Source organism: Ixodes scapularis, unplaced genomic scaffold (assembly GCF_016920785.2).
Source record: "Ixodes scapularis isolate PalLabHiFi unplaced genomic scaffold, ASM1692078v2 PGA_scaffold0__279_contigs__length_252992795, whole genome shotgun sequence".
Lineage (NCBI taxonomy): Eukaryota > Metazoa > Arthropoda > Arachnida > Ixodida > Ixodidae > Ixodes > Ixodes scapularis.
This window is the reverse complement of record NW_024609835.1, coordinates 59,927,842-59,952,974: the sequence shown is the minus strand read 5'-3', so window position 1 is coordinate 59,952,974 and position 25,133 is coordinate 59,927,842. Positions and strand designations below refer to the sequence as shown.

At 46.0% G+C, this 25,133-nt stretch overlaps 1 protein-coding gene across 3 annotated transcripts in view; it reads right to left on the bottom strand.

The window, feature by feature from the left end:
- The window catches only part of LOC8028078 (diacylglycerol kinase 1), a 599,538-nt gene that overhangs the window by 16,411 nt on the left and 557,994 nt on the right, over nt 1-25,133 (bottom strand). For all 3 annotated transcript variants that reach the window (XM_042288617.1, XM_042288618.1, XM_029978657.4), the window contains 10 exons: nt 24,514-24,799; nt 21,447-21,578; nt 18,224-18,349; nt 14,182-14,231; nt 9,031-9,105; nt 8,508-8,627; nt 8,254-8,371; nt 7,316-7,404; nt 4,665-4,781; nt 1,262-1,360 (listed from right to left, as the gene is read on the bottom strand). In XM_042288617.1, coding sequence (XP_042144551.1) covers nt 1,262-1,360; nt 4,665-4,781; nt 7,316-7,404; nt 8,254-8,371; nt 8,508-8,627; nt 9,031-9,105; nt 14,182-14,231; nt 18,224-18,349; nt 21,447-21,578; nt 24,514-24,799 — 1,212 coding nt within the window. The remainder of the gene's footprint in view (nt 1-1,261; nt 1,361-4,664; nt 4,782-7,315; nt 7,405-8,253; nt 8,372-8,507; nt 8,628-9,030; nt 9,106-14,181; nt 14,232-18,223; nt 18,350-21,446; nt 21,579-24,513; nt 24,800-25,133) is intronic.

The following is a 25,133-nucleotide window of genomic DNA, read 5'->3' as shown; positions in this document are numbered from 1 at the left end:
GTGGTTGATGACTTGCATTTATGTGCCGCTTCGCTCAGCCAATGGGCATTTAGGTGTCGTTACACTCAGCCAATGGGACTAAGTGCTGTTTTTCGTGGTTACAGACAACGCCGGCTGCGCTCTATGGGAGAGTTAATGCTTTCGCATTAAAATTTGGACGACACAGCACCGCCTCCCGTCGAACTTGACACAAAAGAAAAATAGAAGATAACACAATGTATCACTCCAAGCAACGGAACACTCAACGTATTTTATCAAGGTCGTCTTCATTGTCGATCCTGATAACTCAATCACCTTGCATTTTACGAACGAAAATTTAGTGAATTTTTTGCTATGCAAACTGATATCAATTTTCCTGAGCACGGACCCTGATTAACCGTAGAATCCCCTTGTTTTGCGAAGTCAGGTTAAAACGTATTACTGATTCTTGCATCTTGGCGTTTCTTTTCGCCTCTCTCGTTATTTGAGCAGCAAAGCGATCTTGCACACCCGGAACTTTCCCGGTTTATCAGGAAGTCGTTGACCATCTAAACCTTGATGGGTCAGTTACGCTCGAGATCTTTTGCGAGATCGTTAAGCCTACAAAGTAGATTCTCATTTTCGGTTTGCAGCAGCCCATGCACCTCCAAGTTCTATCTCCGGTTGTACGGTTCCAGGTTATTTGTCTCCTCTTTCAACCTGTCCATTTTATTTTAACTGCTTCCGGCCTCGACCGAGTCAAGTCCTTTTTTGATGTCAGTAATTCCTTTGGCTTGGCCATTCACCTCTTTGAGTACGTCATCATACTTATCGGGCATTCGCTGTACTGCGGTTTCAATGCCTACTACGGTGTTTTTAATGGACGTGAAGGTGTCCCACATTTCGTTCATTTCCATGATTCCCCCCAGCTTTTATTAATGCCTGCTAGCTCATTCAAAATGCCAGATTCCGATGCATATTTCAGTTCCGCTTTTCTTTAGCTTTTGCAACACTACACTTCCTGCATTGCCATGTCTTTTCCGCTCTTTTACCTTACTACCTGCACGCGACGCAGCTCGCATCCGAGCAAGAACCGACACGAAAACCGTAGTCCCATTCGGAGAAGGTCCTTGCACGGCAATTTTGTCGTTTTGTCCATTCCCGCATAAAATGAACATTACACTTTCGGCGAACGATTATTCGGCTCTGCGGATTAAGCGTGCACGGATTAATTAAACTTTTCCCCCAAAGAAGCTATGTCTAAGATATATATATAAAAACTAAAACATGTTCAGAAACGTACCAGAACTGCAGGGCATATAGATGTCGGCGGTAGGATATGGTCTCGGTGTGGTCCAAGCGCGCAGTCTGGCTTGACTTGCGGTGCACAATGGTTGTGAAGCTGGAAAGAAGTTCAGACAAAACTTCATCTCTTAATTTTTGTTTATGTTTTTTTTAGAACAATGACACCAGTGAGTTATTTCAAGCACGTCAGAATGAGAGCCTTTACCTCGTCAAATTTAAGGTTCGATTTCATAAATTCCGGATCGTTACCTTTTATATCGCACATATAGCACCGAAAAACATACCGCACATATACTACAAAATATATATCTTTTAGAGTAAAAACATTAATAAAAAAATACCTAAAACTAATTCCGCACCCCCCTTCCCTCAAGAAAAAACAAAAAAAAAAAAACAATAGCCGAATTAAGAAAAATATAATAAAAACGAAAACGCATTAATTTAGCAATATTTTGGCGCCACTTATTGGCAAATTGGGGCGTAGCACGGGCTGCATTTTAATATAATCGTAAAACGAAGCATAGGCCCTTCTAACTATCGAAATAAGTGGTGCTCAGTACGTTGTGCATAAAAGGATACATGTGGGCACTTCTCGAGGTTAGCACAATAACGCTGGCAAATCGCCCTTTAAGTTGTCCCAGCATCTATAGGTAATGCCACGATAACTATTGACTGCTATTGCTTTAAGCAACAATAGCAGTGTCGGTACGGGTCTCCTCAGCATGTTTAAAACTACTGCTAACAAGTTTTAAAATACTCCCGCTAAAAAAAAAAAAAAATTACAATTTTATTTTAATAAAAGAAACAGAGTTTATGTTGGATGACTTCTGAAGGGACTACGTTTTTTTGAAGTGTGATGAACGCCCAGTCCTATACTATAGCTGGCACAACCTGAACCAAAACAATCACCAAACGAGTAAGGGCACACTTTTGGCTCTTCTGTTCACAACAAAGTACTCCAACTACTAAAATGATGTGCAGTAAGTACATGGAACAAAATCAAGAGTGTAATGTTTTTGTAAATATTTTCCGCAACTAAAGCCATACAAAATAATAAAAAAACAAAACAAAAAAAAACGTTCACTTCGACTGAGATGCCGCCATTAACGAGCCGTATAACCTCGCTGCTGCGCGATGGGAGGGTCTCCTATTTTCACATTCGCTGACAGCCAAACAAAAATTCGGGCGCCCCGCAAGTAGCAAAAGTAAATCACCCGGCGACGCGAGAGGCATCGTTTCCTGTCGTGCACTTCCAGGATGGAAGCGAGAACGCCGTCCCGTGTCGCAGCACGGCACGCCACAAATCACCCCACGTGCCTACACACCGTGCGTCAATGTCGTCGGAGCCGGCGATGTAGGCCGACTCCCCGGAGAGATATTTGCCGACACCGAACTGGGAGCGTCGCGCACCCGAGCTCGGCTCGGAGACGTCGGGGCTTCGGCGTTAATTGACCCCATTACCGTATCCCGTGACGAAGGATAAGGGAGCTCCGCGCTTCGAATGACCGAGTCAACGTGTCTGTGTGTATGAATACAAGGCGTCGCATTTCGAAGGACACGAAGTTTTGAGCGAGCGGCGAAGATCTCTCGCAAGATAAAGCGGCGCGTGGTGCCAGTTAAACCGCCGTCACATCGCTAACGTACCGTGCAAAAGACAGTCTACAGACACTGTCTGGGGCATGTTTCTTGCTTGTACGACGGTCATATTAGTCACTAGAACTGACTGCAGACTTGTTCGAAACATGCACGAAGCGAACGTGCTTCGATCGTGCTTGAGGCAGGTCCGTTGATAGCTTTGTCATCATGTCTGCGAGGGACACCGTGGCTGTTGTATGACGTATGCGCAGTGTCTCTGCGGCTTGAGAGGTGTACCACATTCCTGCAGGTTCGCGGATAACGAGTATTCTTGATGGAAGTTTCGCGGACGACTTTTCTTGGCAGTGAAGCCAAAGCTACGGGCACCCGTGCGCTCGCGCACCTCGAGCGCCGACCACAGCTGCGCTCGCGCGCTCTTAACATTGACGGGAATGCGAGAAAAAAAGTAGTCCCTGAGTACAGACGCTTTCAGACGGCTGCGCATGGGTGCCGCCATTACTGACCTTCAGTGTCTTGATTCCTCTTATTCCGTTCGCTCTGTCCTTCTCCTCAGCATAGGCCTTTCTAGAGGCTCGTCAAAGGCCCGCTTTAGTGGCTCCGTATCTCAGTAAGACGAGAGAAGATCGGCCATGGCGGCTCAATCTGGCTTGTGTTTAAAACGTCTATACCTTCGTCAATCGACAAATTAAAAGAAAAGGCCATTGCCGAACTTGTTAAATGACCGCACATTATGGGCACCTTACTTATAATTGCACGTCGTGTGACTAGAAAGAACACTCTTGGCCCAACGAGTCGTTCTTCATCAGTCTTAAAACTTGTTTGAGTTCACACGTGCGCTAAAGGGCCTGAAATTCTAGTCATTACAGGGCATCACAGTTTTAGAATACGCGCGCAAAAGCTTTGCGTACACAAATAATAGCGTCGTCGCGGCTGCGCACGTGTCCAACGCTAACTGCGGTTTGCGCTTTGCGTGCGCTAATTTGGCGCACGTTATTTTTCGGAAATAGCGTACGTACGCAAAGAGTCTTTGCACACCTCCAAGGAGGACTTGTGATGGGAAGTTGGCTAAAGCCAAGACGAGCGCTGTTAAAAAATGGCGGCGCCCAGGACCGCGGCTGCGGCCGCTTAGGCGGCGTCGTGAGCGCGACGTCGACGGCATCCTCGCGACTGGGATTTCCAACACAAGACCACATTGCACTCCTACAAAAGGTGCACGTCACAAACGCTTTGGAAGATCCAGCAAGGTGGGCAACGATCGCTGGCCCCTTGCTGCTTGCGACGTGCGAACATTTCTCGGCGAGGGTACACGGTGTGCGAGACGTCTCTTGTCGAGGCGACGCAAGCGGATACGACCGGTCGACCGCTCCCCGTTGCATTCTAATATTTAAACAAAATGAAATGTTACGCTGGCCTAAGAAAACTTGTTTCTTCACAAGTTACAAAAGCCCAAGCATCTCGCACGCGCGAGATGCTTGAGTTATTGCATAGCGGCGGAGAAACGCTATCCTAAAACTCTCTTGCGTCGCGTGCGCTAACGCAAGCGCTAAATTTAGCGCTAGCGTGCGCTAAAATGGCGTACGTTATTCTAAAGTTTCCTAATAACCTCTGTTTCCTTCTTATCTTATTCGAAGATTATTAAATACTATAAAAATCTTTTCTGAGTTTAAGAGAGGAGTAAGAATTATCAAAACGCGCCTTCTCAAATTACAAGCGGCTTTACCGTTCGAACAGTGTTCTTAGCTTGTCGAAACCATGCGTCTTCTTTTAGACGGCAGCGTGGCGACATTCTACACGATCTAACTCACCGTCATCTGACACCAGCGACAGTGGAGGCCCGTGATGCCGTTGTAGCTCTTGATGGTCTTTTTGCACTTGCTGCACTTGCCAGTGCAGTTGCCTTCCGTCCAGTGGTGAACCAGAGCCTGTGTGAGGGTAACACCATCACGGCGTGGTCCTCCGGGCTTTTATAGGAAGCTTCAGCGGACTCCTTGTTATCACGAGAAATCTCTGTTTTCAACTATTCCGCATTACCCTTTTTTAGTTTACTATTATTTTTAATGTTATTTCATTGGTATTCCATACTTGCCGCGTTTCGCTTTATTTCGGTTGCCGTATTTCCACACGGTGAACTATGATTATACTGTAATGTAATACCACATGTTCCTCTTTTACAGCTGCTTCCTGTGCCACCTTCACTGCCTCTTCGTATCATGTCATCGTTCATACATTGGAAGATTACATCCGCAGCGCACTTGACCTCGTCTACGAAGGAATAAAACCAAAACATCTGAAAGAAAATATTGTTTTTTCTAATGCATACATAAAGGGTATACGACCTTTTTTCTTATTTATCGATTCCAATGTCAAAAACGTTCATACTGACTTAGCGCAATGCCAAGGTGAACTCATTGCCAGCGCTATCTTCAGCATTAGATGGCGCTGGCGAGAATCATTATAAGAAAATCTGTAATCAAGAAGAACGCAAGGAAACAATGCAAGGCGCTCTTATCTCATCGGTCAAGCGGAGAGCCACGCTCAGAGAAACTTTTTTTATCCGAGGCGGCAGTGCATTTCAATGTAATCTTAGCATGCAGTTCGGAGGGTGTGTTCGGTGCTCAAGCTGAGCACAGGACGCTAAGGCTAACGAGCATAATATGGCCGTTTACTTTCTCTTTTGACGTTTACGCCAATAGAAACTGCCATAAAGCTTCCTCTTTTTAGGGGATCCACGAAACGTTTCGTTCGCTAAGCTGTGCCTTCCAGAGCGTCCGATTTCCAGTAATGAAGACGCGTGGAGGTTTTAACGACAATATGGCTCCAACGTTCCTCTTGGCTTCCAGCCAAAAAAAGAAAAAAAAAATAAGCAAGAGAGAAAGAAAGAAAGCATAATGAAACGACCGCAGACTAAGACTACCCCATAATTCAGGACATCTTGTAGAAACAAAATTTGGTTTGCTTTGTTTTTTGACAGAGTTTGACAGTTACCTACGCAGACGTTTTATGCTAGCTTAAATGTTTACTCTTTCTAGGTCAGGACGTTGATACTTTTGTATAGTTGTCTCAGGCTTTCGATCCAGCGCTGCGTATGGCATGCAGAGCCTCTACCCGAACAGTTCATTAGCGAAGTAATTCATTCGGAACATATGCCGTCTGTTTTGATGCGTCTTCTACAGACATTAATTGGGATAAAGTAGAGTTAAAAAAAAAGACGCGACAACTCACAGAACCGTAGTTTAAACCTGATGCGATCTTAATGGGTTTTCTTAAAACTTCTCTCCCTCGTTATTAGTACCCGCATAAAAAAGAAAAAAGAAACCCGCGGACCTTTTACTGTATATCTCGGCCTTTAGAAACTAATTGCTCACGGAAGCTGGAATAAACAAAGAGGTATGTCTCATCTGCTGTAAAAGTAATAGCCACATTTAAACAGGAAGAGAAAAATAAAATGATTTTACAGGACGACTCAAAGACCCTACCAAACGGGCTTGGAACCAGTTAACTATATTAAAAAAAAAATCTTTCGGTTAAAATCTGATTAATAGGTTTTTGTATTTCTTCAGTTTTTTTTTAATGACTTCCGTGCGCATGGTGTCACTGGGGAGCGAGCGAGGAAATCGAACGAACCCTCCATGAGTCTCAACGAGCCGTTCTTTTTGGCTTTATACTGGATTACAGTATTTACACGCATACATCCCTCATCTCCTTATGCTAATAAAAATAATTACGAGTCTGTTTTCTTTTCCTTTTTTTTAGGGAGCACACGAACGGCAGTGACGGCGCTTTACAAAAAGAAAATTAAATAAATAAAATAAACGAATGAGAAAGCACAGGTAAGATTTGATTACAAAGAGGGAGCTGCGCAGGGTTATTAAGGCCCGTTCACACTGGAGCGTTAGTTTAGTCTTTTCTTGCGTTGCGTTATGAGCCACTGGGAAATCTGCACTTTGTATGTCGCGTGCAAAGCTACTCTTTGAACGGGTTGCTGCGATGCACCAATTTCCCGGCGACTCACGACGTATACGCGGACGTAGGCTTCCGTAAAGTCTAATTCACATAGTTCCGTTTCCATAAGTTACGTTACGTGACGGGAGCTTAGGTCCGCTTACGACCAGAGTCACAGGGACATCTGTACTTGGTATGAAGCATGGCAACCAGTTTAAAAAGGAACTATCCACGCGACATTGGAAGTACGGATGTCCAGGGGACTCATAACCTAACATAAAAAAGTAAGCAAACGCGCCTGTGTGAACGAACCCAAACGGTGCTGCGTGAACGGGACTTTATTGAGCATGTATATGGCATGTTCAGTAATCCTGCGCAGTGAGATGTTTGTGATGAAATGAGAGTTGCCTCGAATTCGCTGGTTTGATCCTATCAATCACCGTGACCGGCTCTTGCGTGCTCCTTGACACGCAGTGCGTGACGCGTTTGTTTTATTTGAGAACTCTCGAATTACCTGAGAACTTTTCTTGGATTTGACGTAAGTGTTGATGCAAGAAGCCGGTGCTCTCTGGACGCAGCGTTCGTGGACTGTGTACTTGCAGACTGCAAGGGACGCAAAGACACTTTGTTCTTAGCCAGTGACCTCACAAAGGCGAAAGGTAGCTTCCTAGGTGCTGTCAAAGCTAGTTGCGCGAGTGCGTGGCTTCGTTTGGTGTGTCCTTTCCGCGAAAACGAATGATACACAAGAAAAAACCACGTGCTCCCGCAGAAGTACGGGGCTTCAAAAACTGTGAAAACTATGCTAGCCTTGACGGCACCGATCGGAAGTTACAAACTCTTCACAACCCGGCACGCGCGTATTTGTTGCTTCGGAAAGGGAATATAGCGCGCGCCATATATGCACGAACGCCGAAACCGGCAGTGGCTAGGCGCCCTTTTCTGAAATGGTTTCATAGCAAAGCGTGTAACAAACTTGCTGTACAATATCCCCTGCTTCTTTTAAATAAAGTACTCGAACTAAAAATTGAGAAATTTATAGCCTTAAACCGCAATATGTATGTTGTAAATAAAAGAGCTCGATGATATGATGGCGACACTAATTGTGACGGTGATGACGCTTAGGTCACGCAAGAAGCGATTAAAAATACTGAAAACTGAAAATGTTTATCTAAGTGTAAAAATACAAATTTCTTCCGCTACAACATACCCATTTAATGCGAATAAGCAAGGAGGCAGGATAAAATACAACAGCTATTTCACTGTCATTTTATATAAGCTACTCAAATTTTTATCTTGTTTTCACAGCTCTAAAGTTGAACCGTTGGTAATACCGATATTTAAAAAAAAAACAAAAAAACAAAGCCGTCGCATTACTTTGAGGCCAGTAGTGGCCCACACCAGGAAGTCTGTGGTTTCACACTCAATGCCGGCGACGATCTAAAAAGTACTCACAGACGCAACAGAGACCCTTTTTTCCGAGTCCGACAAGCATGTTGAGGCAGAGGTTGCAGTATGCCGGCCTGTTGAAGTGTTTCAGGCGCCACACGTGGTTGCCGTCGTCTTTCACGTTCTGCAGCGTCAACGGGAACTCAGGTAAGGTCGCGCGTGCATTACAAGTCTATACTGAACATCTCGAAACGGCTGGAAAGGATAGAATAACCATCGAGCTGGAGGAAATGGCGTGATATAAGACGGGGTTCGCTTACGGCGTCCAGGCCGAGAAGTACGAGCAGCGGGATGGTGGTCATCCCACCGCGCTTCCACTCCTCCAAGGACACGGTGCCGTCGGCGTCGTAGTCGATCTCCACCATCATCTCTTGGAGGATCTGTCGACGATAAGAGATGCGGAAAACTTATCAGGTTCGAGAAAGTAAAAATGGTTTTAACGTACGTCGCTGTAGAACCTAGCACGCTCTCAAAATAAAGCCATACCGTTTAAATAAATATCAAAAACGGCACTCTCAAGAAAAATATAAAACAAAAAAAAAACGTAAAGAAGTAAGAGCAACGTCTTGATTTAACACTGAAATAAAGCAATGCTCAATTACATTGGGACAGTGCTTGTCACAAGGTCTCACCGTCACTCAATACTTTTTCATTGGTAGATGTTTGCAGTGCAAGGTAAATTTCAGGAATGCACCAAAGTGCATGGATCAAACGAGCAAATCTTAAATGTTTGTTTGTCTCTGATAATGGTGAAATGAAGAAACAGTTGTCAACTGCACTCACCGGCTTTAACTCGGATACATCCCAGCCCAGGTACTCCGCCACGCTCATCATTTGGTTCACGATGCACTCAGTCTCCTGAAGAAGAAGCAGAAAGAGAAAAAAACATTCATATACGCCAAAAAAAAATTTAAAACCTCAAACAGTCGTAAACGTGCTTCTGGAGCGCAAGAATTAGGGTTTTCTCCGTTGGAGACACTCTAAACTTTTCCATAACGATGTGCATGAAACTGAGTTTAAGCCTACTAACGCGGCATCTTATACTAGAAAGGTGTGACTTGTGTAATCGAACGAGCAGTAGGCAGTGAATCTCGACACAGGCTACACCGGGTCATGTCGCTAAAGGGAGCATGCATGCTTTTTGATCTGAAGTGTCCTCATAGTTTGCACTTTATTTTACCATGGCGAAGAACATTTCCCCTGAAAGAAAATGCAGCGCAGTTACTTGCAGGGAAAGAAAGGCCGCGAGTCTCTTTCGGATGTGCAACCCGTCGCCTTTCGTCGTGCTTTGACTGCGTTTACAAGCCTGAGGCACCAAAGACGCCCAAGTGTTAGGTGAGAAGCCCGCGCTGGAAGCAGGACAACGAAAGACGTCCCTGCCATTTGTTTTATTACTATCGGTTACCATATACGTGTCATTTTCACCCTACAACCTGCTACTTGTAAGAAACACAAAAGTACGCATTTGATCTAAATAAAATCTATGCTGTAGAAATCCACGCCACCTAGCGAGGCAGAACAATCGTAAATTGACTTCTGATTTTCCTTTAGTTACTATACTGGCGGACAATTTTCTATGGCTATTCAATCAAAGATTGGGCTCACGAACGCTCGTGGACCTGGAGCTCAGAACAAAGCTGCACTCACAAACTCTTCGCTTCTTGTGAAATGCACAGAAAGTTGTCCGCGAGTATATCTCTAATACATTTGTTACATCAGCGCTCTTAAAGGGGTACTCCGCCGATTTTTGAGCTACCTCATCTAACTATGTTTTCTGACTCCCCGGCCTTTACCCTTTCTGGTATGCTATTTAGTATCGTGAAATTCATAATAGTTATCGCGAAATCGGCAAATGAAAATGATGCAAAAACCAACATTCAAATATACCCGCCCTTTTCAGTGCCGTGACGTCATTGGAAGGTCAGCTTGCCAGTCAGGCGAGCAGTCTAAAAAATAAAATATGCCAATCATTTGTTCCGTGCTGAAGCGCGGGTCCTGGAGCAAGCTTCCAAAGCATTCATTTGACACCATGAAACTGCTTCGAATCAGTTGGGAACAAATTCTACAGTCCAAAGAGTGAACCCCGGCACTTCCACTGACGTCACTTTTTCGCTGTTGCCAGTAGAGACTTTCAGTTTGAAAAACACGGTGAGGACCAAAATTGTAAATTCAATAACTTCGTGAAAAAAATTATTTTGACCCAATATTTGGGATACTATTTTGGCGATGTTGTTTGGCGAGTTTAGCAAAATCTCAAGCAAATCGGGGACCATGAAGAAATCGGCGGAGTACCCCTTTAACTGTCATTAAGCCAACTATAGTTGACTCAATCGCGATCGGCCGGAGTTAAACGGCGGCCCCAATTGTCACTGAGTCACTAACAATCACTAAGTTCAACTGAGCTTTCATACCTCAGTTAACTGATGGGACTTCGCCCCCAATAGAGCGAAAAATGGCGGCGTGTGCCGGATCGCCGTCCATGGCCAGTGCCAGAGCGCTACCACTTACTGTTGCGGAAGGTTCGGGGAGAAATCTAGAAATAAAGGTTTCGTAGCACAAAATATTGTCGAAGACGAATGATTCGGGCCAGAGCTGCCGCTAGAAGGATCACGGCTCGTCGCGGAAGCCATAGCTCGGCGAGGGCGGCCATTGTGATGTCAATGCCTATAAGACTTTCATTGCGTCTCCCTTAGTTGAATTCGCGGGAAACGTTCTGATTCTCATTCTTTTTTTTATTCTCAAAACAAAGATGAAGTTAATTTTATTTTGTTTTATACGTTCCTAATGGATGCAAAATATGCGTATAATTGGTTTGGATTACTTTTTTAGAAAGGTAATGTGGCATGAGTTTTGGTTTCGTTTCGGTTTCAACTGTGTCCCTTAACACGCATCTCAACTGGCGTTCTTAGGCCTATGTACCGTGTAACACCGGACAACTTAGTTATGCTCAATGACAGTTGAACGATGCCAACGATCGTTGGCTTAATGACAGTTGAGAACGCTAGTGCCGCCGTTCAGTCTCGTCAATTTGCTTGGAAAGCTGGCTTCACCTCACTTACACCATTAGCAAGGTGAAGACGCCTTTACATGAATTGAAGCTGATCGTTCTGCTATAGTCTTCACGTGAACGAGCGTTTAGGCGGAAGAAAATGAATATATGCGCCATTACGTAAAACATATTTAATCTAGAAAATAAATCCTACATTTTACAAAAAAAAAAAAAAAACCACAGCCAAAAAGGATTGCATGAGTTGAAATGAACCGTGAAACGATTATCTGACTTAGGCTAGGCAGTATCGAATATTGACTCATGCTGCTTCTAGCAAGATAATGCGTAATATTTGGTGTCTACGCACTGTCGTAGTTGGTCATAAAAGAAAAAAAAAAAAAAACAGAATGAATAAAATTGAGTTTTGAGCACTTCAGTTAACGAAGGAGACGAGCAGTCACGTGGCATCTTCCTATTTTTACGTGGTCACACGTAAAATTGTGTTGCACTGAAAGTGCACGATAAATTATTGTGGTGCCAGTTATTGTTCGACACACGCTTGCTTGCAAGTATAACGCTTGTAAAAGCTGACTCCATGCATATCACCGGTGAAAGCGTTAAATCCTTCTTCGCAATCTTTTCAAACTACTCCAGCTTTCTTCCTCGTTGGCCACCACTCAGATCAAATGATGACGCATCGAAAAAAGCTTTGCACAGATGCCAACTACGTAGCTTCCGATTAAAGAAATCCTGCTCATCTGGTACCACAGTAGGCCATATAGTACTCAAAAATGCAAAACACATTGCGAGAAACAATTTATAAGAAACTCCAATGAACGTTGCATTAAAATGTGAGTTACACCTCCTTTACTTCACGCAAAAGAAGTTGCGACCCCCTTTCCCCTTCTCCTCCTAAAAACAAAAGTAAAACCAATTTCGGTTAGAGCCCTGAATTATTAATAATCGTGACAAGGGCTCACGCTAATAGCCAAAGCATCCTCCGTTCATGGCGCACGGGAGCGAGCTATAATACCAGATAAAGGAGGACCAATTCTAGCAAGCCATTAGAGCTTGTAACATTCTTTGTCGTTTGACCGCTTCACTCGTCCCTCGAAAATACCTCTGGCCTTGATGTGTTCGCTAGGACGTGACCCGCTTTTGTCCTCCCAATCTTAATCCCTAATGCGAGGCTCCGTGCTCCGCCAGGTTCGGCTTAATGTCCCTACTCCGCGTACCACTCTTACGTACACTGGCTTTCTTTCTTTTATTTCTTTTTTAGCTAGCGTCGATGGCTGGAGCTAGTCTGAAAGACGGGTAGGACAGCGTGTATTTCAAAAACAACAAAACGACGTTCGGTTCATATTGAACGCGGATTGAAGTATTATCGTAAAATAAGTCACGCACTCAGTATATGTCAGGAGGCATTATTAGACATAAAAAAGCTCGGAGGACGCTTAAGCTTAAATTTAAAAGTGAAAGACGATAGCGTTATCGGGCCCCGTTCGCATAGCTTTCTCATTCGCCGTGCAAGCGTGCCCTGCGTAGCCTCGTCAGTACACTCCAAGAAATGCCTGCGCGTCTACTTACACGCAAAACACTCGAGGAGCGAATCTCTGCGATCTACGAAATCAGCTCAGGGAATGATGAGGCGGAACATCTGTTTAGACCTCAAAATGAAATATGCGCTGCGCCATTACGCAATGCAAGCATGCCGCTTTGCATTGCGTAATGCCACAGTGCAGACTCCATTTTAGGTCTAAACGGATGCTGTACCTCATCCTTCGCTGAGCTGATTTCGTAAATCGCAGAGAGTGGCTTTTTGAGTGTTTTGCGGGCAACTAGACGCGCAGGCCTTTCTTAGAGTGTAGAGTGCTTGGCTCGCAACCAAAGGGTCCTGGGTTCGAATCCTGCCTAAAATTTTTCATCTTTTTTTTTTTTAAGGCAAATGAATTACTTGATGAATTGAACTCATTCGAGACTTGCGGTGACCTTTAATTCGCATTACACGCCATGCTTTTTAACCACTCTCATTTCACACCTGACGTCACGCTTCGCGTGAGCTTTGTGGTATGTTTGAAATTCCCGCGCCAGGTCATGTGGCTGTGACGTCGTAACCCCATCGACCAATCAGGATTTTTGCGTCCCTCCATTTTCTGCCATGTCACCCAGGCTGACACTGGTGTGACACGAGCTCCTTAACGCTATCGCGTTAAAAAACAAACAAACAAAAAAACAATGCAGCATTCCTGGTGACGCTTTTTATCCGGTTACATACAGTTGATATGTATTGGAAACACATTACAGTGTTTCCAATACATCTCAATGATACACGTAAAACAGTGGCTAAAAATGAAGGGGGGGGGGGGGGGGTTGAGTGTTGAGATACGGGAAAAGAGGGCGAATGTCCATGCGTACTATTATTCAGCCTAACAGGGGAAAAGACTCGCATGAACAAAGGGATGAGGGATTAAAAGTGGGATAGGGTGTGAAAGAGGAATCACAAGTTCAAAGTTCCAGGCGGATTTAAAGGTTGGGAGGGAGAGAGGCGCACTCATTATAAGAATAACTATCCAGTGCTGCGTTTTCCGCTGCTTGACGCAGTCTTTTTTCTAACATTTTACGGGTTTTTTTTTGGTCTACCAGTACATTCAAATATCAGTATGCGTGTCACCAACCCCTCCAGGGTTAAGCCGCAGTCAAACCACTTACACATCATGCAAAAAACAATGTGCCCGCTGCAGCGACATCTTTCCCGTCTTATACGTGGGTTTTAGTTTATATCTTATAGGATTTGAAATGTGTATTATGGCAATTATCGAACTTATTTAGATTCTGTAAGTCATAAAACAACAACAACTACAACCGGTCCCTGCAAAATTTACCTTATTTACAGGGACATACATTGTTGTTTATTGTTATTTAAATTGTTATTTACAGGTACTTACATTGTTGTCTAGGTAGCCGTTGCCATCCGTGTCGTACAACCGGAACATGACTGAAAAGAAAAACAAAAATGCCACGCTTTACGTCTTCTGAGACTACGAAAATACCGGGAGCTCCCAACTAGAATGGTTGTCTAATGTGCGAAGATTTGTACCCAATAAAATTCTGCAAAGCAAACAATCAGTTAAGATCACGAAAAATTAAAACTCACACAGAACCTACAAGCCAGGTTAAATTCCAAGAACAGCGCAATTGTACGAAAGTTTGCTTTCAGGTATTGGTGAAGGACGCCTTATTTGATAATCCAAGTTGTATCCATACTGTGCCCAGGGCACGACACAAGGCAATACACTTGTCCATTACTTAAAGGTGTGAGTAACCTATTAGGGCGAATAACAGGATGTACACACAGATAACGAAGCTACTCCTACCGCAAAATCTAGTGTAACTTTTACTATCTGGATTATGAAACGAACTTAAACTGGAATTGTTTCTGGAAACCTAAAATCCAGATAGTATCCAGATAGACTTCCAGTTCTATAATCCAAAGAGCGAAAAGTTACACTGGGATTTGGTAGGGACACCACTCTTAATCAATCTTTTGTAAGTGTTAAATCCTACCAAACTCTCAAGTGCCTCCAGCTTAATAAGGCGAAACACGATGATCTTTATCAGTTTGATGTTGCAGGGCACAGCAAGTGGGTGAATAAGTGGTTCTAAACTATTAAACTTAAAATCACGGTTGTAGGTTCTAGCTTTTTTTCTTTATTTGATTGTCGCGATGAAAGGTCAGAAGGATAGTTTTCAGAGATATATCTTCGAGCCGTATAACTCAATGTCCTATCTCACGACTGCGCGCCACCCATCTCTAAGCTCCACCGTGCATAGGTAGTGTCGACAGCCAGAGCTGCCTGCATCCGCTAGATAAAGATGCAAGAACAAACTAGAGCTCGGCTATAGTCTGTTTCACTTTAAGTCCGACCGCAGCCAGTGTCAAATTCAGTGGGGGAGACCGGATATTCTGCCCTTCTCCCTCTCCCTTTTGAATTTCCTATGTTCACCCCTCCGCCCGCTCGCCCGTCCGCCCCCCCCCCCCCCCCCCTCCCCTCTCTTTTTCTGGAAACACCAGCATTCGCCCCTGACCGCAGGTGATGCTTTGATCTCATGGAGTCAGTAAAGCAACGCGAAAAGTGCATCGTCAGGGCATTCCTCGCCAATCACACATAGTAAATGCGCCGCCATCTTGCGTTTTTTTTTTTGGTTGTTGCGTGATTGGTTTATCGGTTGAACGCTTTAGCCACTGATAGCGAACCAGAAATGCAACGAGCGCTCTGATGATGTATCACCTTTGGCGCTGCTTGATTAGCCCCATCGGATCGCGGCTTCAGCTGTGTTCAGGCTTTGAGTGAAACATCTATAGGAGCTTCCGCATCAGACTTCGTCCCTTGCCCCGGTAATCGCACGACGCAGTCCTCTATAAGCCTAAACCTCTCGATGTATCGCGGTGGCGACAGCAGAAGCGTGGCTTTACTAGAACATTTCCAGAATGGAAGTCGGTCATTTCCGCGGGCGGTGAGCACAACAGAGGGGCTTTAGGCCCACCGGAACGCCGCCGAGCTCACACCGAATACGCAAGTAAAATGGTGGTGGCCTTATCGCTAGAACGCCGGTTCCACCACTCCGTCCCAACTCTTAGATGGACCGCACTGGACGCTTCCGTCCACGCCAGCCAATCCGGTATCTTGAGCGAACCACGTGACTTTGCGCTCGGCGCGTCGTCGTAATCCACTGTAAGGACTCGTGACACTCTCTCAAAGCTCGATTGGCTGAGGAGGGCTATGACGGCTCACAGAGCCGTTGTTGGTCCGCTGCGGTTCGTTTTAAAACTAGAGGGAGCATAGCGGACGAGGGTCGTTACGGAAGAGGGAGGGGTGTTTGAGACACGACTCGACGCGTTATCGGTCATCCAACCTGACCGCCAACCCCCAATCTGCTCCCGCCCACGGAGCGGTAATTTACGAAATAAATGGGAGGAAAAAGCTGCATCGCGTTGCGCCACGCCGTCAAGAAAGCTCGTCAGCGTCGGCATTGTTCGAGTGACCTGTTGGAGGTGACGACATCTTTCGCAAAGTTTCGGCGAACATCGTGAGCGGTGAATTCTCGGTGAATGGCGTTTGCGTGGATGAGTGACGATATCTGTGGGTTTGACGTCATGCCGCGCGCAGCCGGAAACGACCGTAATATAGCGGCGCCTTCGCGTGCGTCGAGCTGAGAATGTTCGCGTGGGGAAATAAGGAGTGAAGCCAAATGAAGGGCATGGACGAAAACATTTCAAAGTTGCTGCAGAATCCTGCGTCCGGAGCAGTGCGGCAGAGGTATGTTTGAAGACGCAGGCAGGCGCTCGCTTTTTCACCGCATTGCACGTCGTATGGAGTGCACGAGTTTACCCTATATTTGGCGCTTTTGGTATTGGAATTTAGAGAGTGCATCCTTAATGTGACACCGAGAAGCATATGGAGGTGAATCCTGATGCACAACAATTTCTTGAACGAAACTCGTTGTACACGTTCGAAAAAAGAGCCTTTACTGGCGCGAGGATACAGTAGAGGGAAATTATGTCTGTTCGTTCAGTTTGAGGTTTCGTACTGCTGTTGGTAATACAGAGTGGCGCCAAAGAAATCTTAGAAGAGATTGATGGCTATTTAATGTATCTTAGTATATTTGCTTCTTTTATATGACAAATATTTTATTCTGGGACTTGCAGGAAGATGTTTGTTTCTAAGAACTGTGATACCTGACGGTATCATTCCCAACCAACTAAGAAGCATAAAGATCAGGAAGCGCGGCTGATATCTTGCACCCCAGTTTGGTGTTCGAAAACAGCACACAATCTTGAGTGTTAGAAGCCGGGACCTTACAATTTCCACGAGTGAAACATGTCGTAATTCAAAATACAAAAAAAAAAAAAAAAAAACGAGTTTGACAGGTGGTAATGAGCCATCAGTCGTTTTTTTTCTTCTTATTGCAGAACTAGACAACTGAAAAATATGCCACTCCCTACAGCCTTGCACCTGCTTTGAATGATAGACTAGTGAAAGTAAGACTGTCTTGGGGGAAGTTACATGTTACAGGTTTTAATACTTTTTCGTCATTTGACAATTTGACGTTTTCCGGAGCACCCAGAGACCCGGGTTCACGACTAAGCACACATTGAGCTAACATCGTGAGACGATCTTCTTCTCCATCTTCTTTTTTTTTTTATTTTTTTTGTTCTTCATCGTCTTCGTCTTCTCGTTACTTAAGGTCTATCGTCTCGCAATGCGAGCTCAATGTGTGCATAGTCGCGAACTTGAGTCAACAACAAACAAACAAAACGGACACACGAACAAACGAAACAACAAAGAACAGTAAGGTCGAGGCACACTCCCCTCTCAAACTTTCCCAACGGCAGCCAGAACCGCCAAGCTAGCAACTAGTGCCACTAAATAATCTACGCTTCAGAGTATCGACACTTGGCCATTTTGTGTCTTAAAATCATGGTTGCCAGTTATCTGAAGCTTTATTTGAAATCACAGGAAACGCTTTTTCGCCCTTCACTAATGTTTAAGCAGTTCGCGACAGAGCAAAACAATATTACATGACCTTCCTAACCGCTCATTCACACTGGAAGCGGATCCGCGTTCGCAAAGCGGTTGCGAACGCGGTTGTATAAAGGTTCAGTACAATTGCACGCGCACTTGATGTCATCGAGTGCGCGTGTAATTTGTACTGGATCGTTATACAACCGCGTTCGCAACCGCTTTGCGAACGCGGATCCGCTTCCAGTGTGAATGAGCGGTAACACAGAATCTTGTGCTGACGAAGTTGCGCTTTTGAATCATGACGATCGGCAGTTGCGTCTACCCTGCATACGAGCCAAAATGTCGGCGCCCACAACAATGTCGGGGAACGAAGTGCCGATACTCTAAGCTCAGCTCATTTAGTGGCTCTATACTAGCAACCTTCCAGCTGAGCGAAGATGTGGCAGGCGAATGAGGGACTCACACTCGAGCTTGTCTTCGGGACGGCCGGCTTCCATGAGCGACAGGTAGCAGATGATGTCCTTCAGAGGCACGCGAACCGTGTGCACGTCGATGTGGCTGCTCGTCTTCCGCAGGGGCTTCAGGTCCACTGGAAAGGGAAAGCAGAGCGCCCGTCGTCCTTCCTAATCCTCGTCCGAGCTCACGTCGAATGAACGCCGGACCATACGTTAATGCCCACGTCCTATAAACGTGAAGCTGCGCTCGGCTCTGCTTCGCGTAGGACGTTCCGAAAATTTATGCCGCGATGTGGCCAGTGGATCAAACAGAACGATTACGTCACTAGTCCTCTTTTCTTTCAGCACGTCCTGGCGGATTAATGTAGGGAAAACAAATGGCCTGCCGCACTGAAGCCGCCATCGTCCCACACTTTTAACCTAGATAGAAATGGCAAAGCCCGTTAAAGAAAGGTTAGCGTTTTTCTAGAACACTCAGTCTGTGGAGTCATAAGCCAGTAATAACCTTTCTAGCCGTTTTCGCCGATGAATGAGCCATTTTTAAATAGAACTGGAACGTGAAGCCACTTTATGAGTTCTCTCTCTCTCAAAAGAGGCCATTAGTTCAGACCATATACAAACCTGCAGACGTAACAGACATATTATGTTACGTAACAGTACGAAGTCAAAACGTTCGCTCAAATTAAAAGTTCCTTGTGACGAACTCGGCAATGCTATACAGTCGCATTGTTAGGGAAGCTTTACGACCTTGCGGCTGCTGTGGCATCACCTAAAACATGTAGCGTCCATATGCTGCCTGCACAGCGACACACAAGAGCCCGACATTTCTAACGCCCAGTACACAGAGTACGAGTCTTATTTTCGGGAACAAAGAGCTCCTATGCCTTGTCATTCGCCCAGCGTCTTCCGCAAATCGCAATAACCCGCTAACCTCGTACTCTGCGGGTGCCGTAAACGTGCGGGTGCTGTGTATAAGGTGAGTGAAAACTCTCTAGATAAAAACACTCGTTTTGTTTTAGTTATGAACCGAATTATATAGCCATGCGTGATAGTTAATTTATGCTTACGGAAAAAACGCACGACGTGCGCGATCATAAAAACAAAGAAACACGGGAAAAGTAGAAAACAAAAATAGCTTAAACGTGAAAGTGCAAGCTCACAACTAGCATCTATATAAAAAAATTAAACGCAAGCAAAGAAAACAGTTACACCTTGACGTATTCAACACGTGTCCATAATCCCTCTCTCTTTTTATACGGACGTTTTTATACTTTTCTCCCATAATTACTTATTATTAGCACATGATTCCAACATTTTTGTAGATGCCTGGTTCGTACCCCTCCTAATGATTGTGATATTTGAGAAGATGGGCTGCTACTTACTCACGGAAGAATACAACTACACCTCGACGCAATCAACACGCGTCTATAATTACTCACTTTTTAGAGCGCAGCTCTTAGACGCTCGTTTCCGGCTTGAGCGCGCGGTGCATTATGGGACATTTCTTATGATGCACCGCGCAAGAAGCAAGATTTATTTCCTAATTTGAATTGACTATATTGGTTTTCTGCGATAGGGCGCAATTTATTTTTGTATAGAATGTTGATATTTTGCTCTTGCTTTGTATTTTAATTTGCAATATGGAACTGTAAGGGAGCAGGGGGCTTCGTCAAGCTGTTAAGCAGATTGTTTTCCTTGTTTCCTCCATTCCTGTATTGAATGGAAAATAAATTTTTTTTTTCAGTTTTATTATTAATATTATTATTATCATTATTATTACTATTATTATCATTATTACTATTATTATTTTATTATTATTATCACCAGATGATTCAAACGTTCCTCTAGCTGCCTGGTTCGTACCCCTCCCAATGATTGTGATCTTTGAAAAAATGGGCTGACACTTACAAAAGAAAACGAGTACACCTCGACGTGATCAACACGCGTCTAAAGTCACAATCTCGTTTAGAGCGCAGCTTTTAGGCGCTCTTTTCCGCGTATAACGGCGTCGCCGTCGTTGTCGGCGTAACCGCCCCGATAAATTTAGCGAGAAATTGAATTGGTGTTTAGGTGACGTGACGTAAATTTTTCTGCTAAATCTAGTGGAGAAACTGAATTTATTCACGGGTGACGTGACACGAAGTCGTGTGACGTTGTTTTCCCTGCTAAAGTTAGCGGGAAAACTGAATTGGTTTGGAGGTCACGTGGCGTCAATTTTCCAGCTGAATTTTGTGGGGAACTGTGGGAGAAGGGGTGAGTATGAAGGAGGAGGAGGGGAGGGTACGGGACGAGGAGGATCGGAGGGTACGGAGGAGGAGGAGGGGAAAGAGGAGGAAGGGAAGAAAAAAGGGGAGTTAGGAGGGGAGAGTAGGGAGGGGGAGGAAGGGCATAAGCTCCCCTTCTCCTCCTCAAGAACTGCGCTCTAATTTCGCGTTACAGAGATTTTTAAACGCCTTTGATTTTTTTTTTTATGGGGATGTTTTTATATTTTTAGAACGCAGCTCTCAGGCACCCTCTTCCGGGTCGAGCACGTCGCCGTCGGCGTAACCGCGCGTTGCGTTACGGGACGTTTGCCATAATGACGTCACACGTGACGTAACACGGGCGTACCCTCCCCCTCCTCCTCCTCCTCAAGAGCTGCACTCTAATTCGGCCAGAGAAAATTAAACGTCTTTCATTTTTTCTACTGTAATTATTTAATTTTAGCACACGATTCCAACGTTTCTCTTCCTCTCTGGTTTGCACCCCTTCCAATGATTACGATCTTTGAGAAGATGGGCTGACACTGACACTTACGCACACTTAAGTAAACTTGCGCATATTGGGCGGTCGCCCGTCCAGATGCCGTTCCTGTACATCGAAATGCCAGAACACGATGCGAAGAAGTTGGAAGCGTCACATATTGCTAGAGCGAAGCATTCGTATTCAAGGGAATGAATGAAGAAATGAGCCGTCCACCGTTCTGCGGTGTGTGTGACGAGGACAACACGTATATAGATCATGGCGTTGTCTACAAAACACGTCCGCCTTTGTCCACCCACACACCAGGTGTGAACACTGCGCATCCGTAGAAATCAGATTTGCGTCATGTAAAGGGTCCACGGACGCGCCACGTCGAAAAGTATCGCCACCGCGGTGGTGCGTCCTCCCAGCCTCGCGCCGTTGCATAAGCGGAGCCAAAATGGTGATGCGAAACGAGGGACGGAGAGAGAGAGTGCTTAGCTCGCTCACCGCTGTGCACCAGAAGAGAGCTGTTTGACTTCCTCGAAGAATTCCTGGATACTTGGCTCTGGTTGGGCGACGAGTCCGTCGAGTCTCCGTAGTTCTGCGTCACCGTCACGACCGGATGGATGGAGGCGCTCCCTGCAACGCCAAGTATTGCCGTCGTCCAGACCTCTACTCCTTCGCAAGCGTTGGAGTTACGAAGACAACGGGGTGCCCCGTATTCTTCTATGGCTCTTTGAGACTCCTCCCTCTCCATTTCACTTTTGCGATATACCGTAACAGACACTACAAACTCTATTAGCCAATCCAGCATTCCGCGCGTGCCACGTGAATTCGCCGCTGCGTGCGTCACTTGGTGCAAACGGAAGTTCACGGGTAAAACTCCGAGCTATGGGTTGACTCCAGTTGCTTGTAGCGTTCGGCGCGGTACGTCCCAAGGTAAAACGGAAATACTTTGTTTCGCCAACTGCAAGAGCACGGTTAAAGGCTAGAAGACACACGAACACTGACACACGTAGGTCAGGACACAGTAATTGGGCTTGATTGGTTTAGCGGATGGCAGCAAGCGCAGAGAGGCACGACGAACACCGTGACGTTGCGTTTGTTCGTTGCTTGATTGGCCCCATCGACTCGTATTGCCTCGCATGCGCTCCCACTGAAACTTAATTGGGACATAAAAAAATGTGCATTTATTTTCTCGTACTTTGTTTTATTGGTACTAGTCCTCAATGCTCCTGTTCTAACCTCCCCCGTGAATTTTCATACCGATTCTCCATCGTTATTTCCTCTTTGCGGCGCCTACACATATATAAAGCTGATTTTCCCTGCATTCTTTCCTCGCACACTTTTCTCTCCGCTTTTTTAATTTCATTTTCCACAGAGGTTGTGTGCCCTGCCCCTGCCCCGCCACTTCACTCTTGGTATTTGAATTCCAGTTTACAAGTCCGCTTTGTCCATTTAGGGTTCAGACGTTTCCTATGTAGACGCTTATATATCTTTCCCGCCCGTCGTGTATCCTCAGTTGTGTCTAGTTTTTGTTCAAATTTCAAATTACTGATTGCCTTTCTAACCTAGAAGGATGCCAGGCCCATGTCACCTTGCACTCATTCATTTGGTGAATTCCCATGTGCCGCCAGCGCCACTTTGCCTAAGCTTCTGTGCCCTGTCCCTAAATTCCACTGGTCCTCAGGTTTCATGCATAATACCGAATTGCCAAAAGACACTCCCTGCACCATGATTCCTTTCTATACGCCCCTAACAATTTCATATCTATTGTAATTCCATAGTGCTCCATGCTTCATAATTGCTACATTCCTTTTTCCTTTTTTTAGCCTATCCCTTTTCCTGTTCTTCTGAGTATCGTTTACACTTATTCAGCCATACTCCTATATATTTATAGTCCTCTGCGTGTTTTATTAAAATATCTTGAATTCTCGGTGGGCCCCATTCTCATCGTTATATACCATTATTCCTGACTTGCCGCTAATGAACTTGAGGCCCAGAGAGTCTGCTTCCTCTCCACAGGTCTTAATGAGGTCCTGTAGCCTATCCCGGCTATCTGCTAATAGTAGAATGTCGTCTGGGTAGAACATTCCAGGTATAACTTGATTTAATTTACCACTCTCTCTATATATGACACATAAAAACCTAAAATTCACTTCTCTAATTTCTTTTCATTCTACTCAGGTCTTTCACAAGAATTAGGAGCGATAGCAAAGAATCTAGCCTGTCTTCTTTTTATTGTTGCCGGTTCTGTCACTTGTGTCTCTCATGTTATAACAGCCTTATTTTTTGTGTATGCCTGCTGTAAAAGTCTAATCAAATGTGCATACAAATCATTACCTTTCAGCTGTGCTCATGGATTTTCCCGACTCAAATTGTCGTAACAATCGCCCAGTGTTGCTAGACAAAGCACTAAAGTTGCCGTCCCTGCCGTCACCTGTTTAACCGCCGTTGCCGCCGCGCAGATGGAGGAGGAATGTTTCGTCCCTTTTTCAAACGCCACCAGACGGTGTGGTGTGTGAGTCGGTAACAGAAAGGAACGGGAGCAGTGGCGTACCAACTTATTTTTGAGTGGGGGGGGGGGGGGGGGCGAACTAGATCCCCCCCCCCTTGGTCCTTGGTACCCATGATGCGCCGCCGGCCAATGTTCGGCCTGCCCAGTTGCGGCTGTTTCAGGGGGGTGTGGGGCAAACACATGCCTTGCCCCCCCCCAACTCTGAGAACTAGGAAAGCCAGCGCCCCTCTTGCCCGCCCCCCCCCCCCCCCCCCCCCCCCCCCCGGTTGGTAGGTCGATGAACGGGAGCACCTTCCTCGCCTTCCGTTGGCGACAGGGACAAAAATCGTTCTTCCTCCATTTCTCCTTGCTTTTGCTTTTAGAGTGTAGAGGCCAGCGCGGGGTACAGATTGGCACTCGAGTCCGAGCCGGACTTGTCAGTGGTCGGAAAGGCTCGTGTACGATCTGTGAGGACAGAAGTTTCAGTCTAACGTCGACACATCACTGGCGTCCAAGCTCTATGCCTTGCGCTTTTCGCCAGAAAGTGACATCACTGCGGCCTATACTTCGTTGAAGCTTATTTCCAAGAGCAGCCGACGCTACGAAGTAATGGGACCAATCAAGCAGCGTCAAAAGCGCAAGTCACTACTCCTTTTCTGTTTATGATTGTTTCAGCGATGATAGAACACGTGGAGAAACACGACGAACACCTTGACAGTGCCCTTTTAAGGCTCTCTGATTGGTCCCATCAGGTCGTAGCGTCAGCTACGTCTGGGCTTAAGGTGAAACAAAGTACAGTGATCCACGAGCTGTTGGTAAAGCATACAAGAATGAGAAAGGGGGACTACAGGAAAGGGGGATGGGGGAAGGAAGAGGATTAAATTGCAAGTTGCGCTACAGTTGGTTCTCATTTGTGCCGAGGTTTTACGCCAAGAAACACAGGAACAAAACGTTAGAGGCAACTCGCGACAAGGCGCCTTATCCTGTAGTGCTGCCTCTCACTTTTTGTCCCTCGTGTGTGTGTTTGTGTTTTGGCGTCTAACGTGAGTAGGAGCGAAGAGGGGGGAAGAAGCCCACCGGTGCGGGTCCTGGCAGAGCTGTCGCCCTCGCTGCGCAGGTGACCGCCGATGCTGTGCAGTTTCTCGGTGAGGCCGTGCAAGCGCTCCGCGAAACCCAGGTGCAGGTGCGGCTTGGCGCTCTCGTCGCGGCGGGCCGCCCCCGAGGAGGCGTCGGGGGCCGCCCCGGTGGACGACAGGACCGCCGCGCCCTGCGCCTGCTTGTTGGCCAGCTCCGGCAGGGACCCGCTGTGGTGCGTGTGCGACGTGATGGGCGCGCACGCCGTCGTGGACGTCACCGCCGCCATCTGCGCACGCGCGGGAGTCGCTGCAAAGTCTTTCGCACTCGGCGTCTCTTCGTTGCAGCGTCTGGCGACCGACCACGCTGTTTACAAACAAGCCCGCGTTTGTGCGTGCAAAGTGTGCGCACTGCGCGTGCGCAGAAACCGATTTCGCGTGAAGTGAAGCGTCTGCGCGTGCGTGGTGCCGTCGACAGCGCCACCGCAGCTGCGTGACGTTAGGGCCGCGTGTTGGTCTATACCCCAACGCTCTTCACCCCTAAGACCACACTGCTCATACGTCATACAAAATGCATTCGGCAGACACTGACTGGGGAACATTTCTTCCTCGTATGGCGGTCTG